Source organism: Myotis brandtii, unplaced genomic scaffold (assembly GCF_000412655.1).
Source record: "Myotis brandtii unplaced genomic scaffold, ASM41265v1 scaffold1057, whole genome shotgun sequence".
NCBI lineage: Eukaryota > Metazoa > Chordata > Mammalia > Chiroptera > Vespertilionidae > Myotis > Myotis brandtii.
In genome coordinates, this window is record NW_005353568.1 from 6137 (window position 1) to 8547 (window position 2411).

The 2411-nt window shown below is 66.3% G+C and overlaps 1 gene segment (V, D, J or C); it reads left to right on the forward strand.

Annotated features, from left to right (window-relative positions):
- Positions 1-730: 730 nt before the first annotated feature.
- LOC102246882 overlaps positions 731-2411 on the forward strand; it is a gene marked incomplete at its 5' end in the record, with an annotated part of 55174 nt that continues 53493 nt past the window's right edge. The window contains 3 exon segments of the C gene segment in view: positions 731-835; positions 1173-1196; positions 1751-1816. Of these exon segments, the coding sequence occupies positions 731-835; positions 1173-1196; positions 1751-1816 (195 nt within the window).

Consider the following 2411-nt stretch of genomic DNA (forward strand, 5'->3'; position numbering starts at 1 on the left):
GGGAGGGACCCTCTCCCTGCACTGCCCTCCTGAGACCCCTCCCCAAGGACCAGCAGTCCCAGGGGACGGGGCGGGAACCACCCTTGGAGCCCGCACCTGTGGGGGCAGCGAAAGGTAGAATTAAAGAGATGTGACCAGAGAGAGAAAGCAGCCTCGGGGCTGAGACCCTGACAGACCCCGGGGGCCCCCACAGATCCGCGATGGACTGGGGATTCCACCAGCCCCCCTTCCCCCAGCACGAGGCCTTTCTCCACTGAGAGCACCCCAAATGCAGGGGGCGGGCCATGATAGGGTCTCAGCACAGCCTTGAACCTGCTCTTATTTCCAAAGAAAAGGGAAAAGCAGGACTGGGTGTCGGGGTCTCCTCTGCTCTGTGCCTCCCCTGCCCCGCAACCGGGCCTGGCCCTTAGGGGGAGACCCGCCTCCACCCACCTGCCCTCACCCCGCCTGGGGGTTTTGGCTAAGCCAGGAACCACAGTGCTAACTGGGTGGGGCACAGTGATTGACAGCTCTACAAAAACCTGGCACCAGACACGGACGCCTTCCTGGCCAAGGGGCGCCGCTGGGTGCTGGGAGCAGCCCGGGCAGGGTCAGCAGGGGTGAGCCAGGTGTCAGGAAGGACGTCCAAACCCCGCCCTGGGGCCTGGGGGCAGGAGGCACCGGTGGGGCCAGGGGCCCCGGTGGGTGTGTCTGTGAGCAGAGCAGCCTTGGTGTCTCCCCGTCTCCCCAGGGACCCGGCTGCGGAGATTTCTGCGGCCTCGGCTCAGGGCCCACTCACTGTGCTATGCTTACTTCGAGCACTGGGGCCAGGGCACCCTGGTCACCGTCTCCTCAGGTGAGTTGGCGTCTACTGTCCGACCGGACAGGTGGGGGGGAGCAGGCTCAGGGGTGCCGAAGCCAGGTGCCCCTTCGGTCTCAGACGTGGGACAGGAGGGAGGGGTGCGTTTTTGTGAGGCAGGAGGCTGTGCTGTCCGCCTGCCTCCTCCCAGCCCGAGGTCCACTCGGCCATGGGCAGGGCAGCAGCCTGGGGTCCGGGGGCCTGGGCAGGTTTATGTCTGGGGTTCGGGGGCCTGGGCAGGTTTATGTCTGGGGTCCAGGGGCCTGGGCAGGTTTATGTCTGGGGGGCCTGGAAACTGTGTCCCTGTGTGATGCTTTTGATGTGTGGGGCCCAGGGACCCTGGTCACCGTCTCCCAAGGTGAGTCCCCTCCTCTCTCCTCTCTCCTCTCTCCTCTCTCCTCTCTCCTCTGTCCGGGGCAGGAAAGGACTTTCCGGAGATTTAACTTTTTTCTCTGTGTGGGGACCCTCCGGGGGCTGCCCCTGCGGCCACTGGGGTCTCCGCTCTGCAGACGGCCTCCCGAGGGGGACAGGGCGGTGGAGGCAGAGAGGGCTGCGAGCCTCGGGGTGCGGAGTCCTGAGGAGAGGGGTTTGCGGGGGTGGCTAGTGCCAGGCGGCCAGGTTTTTGCACGCGGCCTCAGGGGGCCCGGGGCAATGTGATGACTTGGACTTCTGGGGTCCGGGGACCCTGGTCACCGTCTCCTCAGGTGAGCCGGCTTCCTCTCTCCTCCTCTGTCCCGGGGCGGGAAAGGACTTTCCAGAGATTGGTTTTTGTTCTGTGTGGGGCCCTGGGGGTCCCCAGCGGGCTGCCTCCCGTGGGGGACAGAGGCGGTAGAGGCAGAGAGGGCTGCGAGTCTCGGGGTTTGCGGGGGTGGCTGGTGCCAGGCGGGGCCGGGTTTTTGTACGTGGCCTCAGGGAGCCCGGGGCAATGTGACTACTTCGATGTATGGGGCCAGGGCACCCTGGTCACCGTCTCCTCAGGTGAGTCTCCCACTCCCTCTCTCTCCTCTCTCTCCTGGAGGGTTTTTGATGCTTTTGGGGGGAAATGAGTGTGTTTGGGTCTCCGGTCCAGGAGGACGGGGCCAGCCTGGGGACTCGGGAAGGGGCCGGGGGCACCATGGCTCCCGGGGCGCAGAGGACGATTCAGAGTCTCTCCTCCGGGCTCTGTGGCCGGGGGTCTCTCTGGGTCTCGGCCACCCTTGGCCTCCGGGCCCTGTGGTCCCCTCTGCCCTCCTGGGCGCAACCTGAGGTGGACATGAGGCCCGAGCTGGGCACCGGTTCTTGCCCGGGACCCGGGCGCGGTTGTCACAATGTGACGGCCGGTTCGAATACTGGGGCCAGGGCACCCTGGTCACCGTCTCCTCAGGTGAGTCCTCACGCCGTCCCACTGCAGCTGCACTTGGGGAGGTCAGGGGTCGGGGCTGGATATCGGAGACGCCGAGGCATTTGGGGGTCAGGAAAGGGAGTCAGGGAGAGGGTCCCCCAAGAGGGGCTGGAGACCGACCTCCCCTCCCCGAGGACAGCGACATGAGACTGCAGGGGCAACGTGACAGCCCTGCCCGGCTCCGTGGGCTCC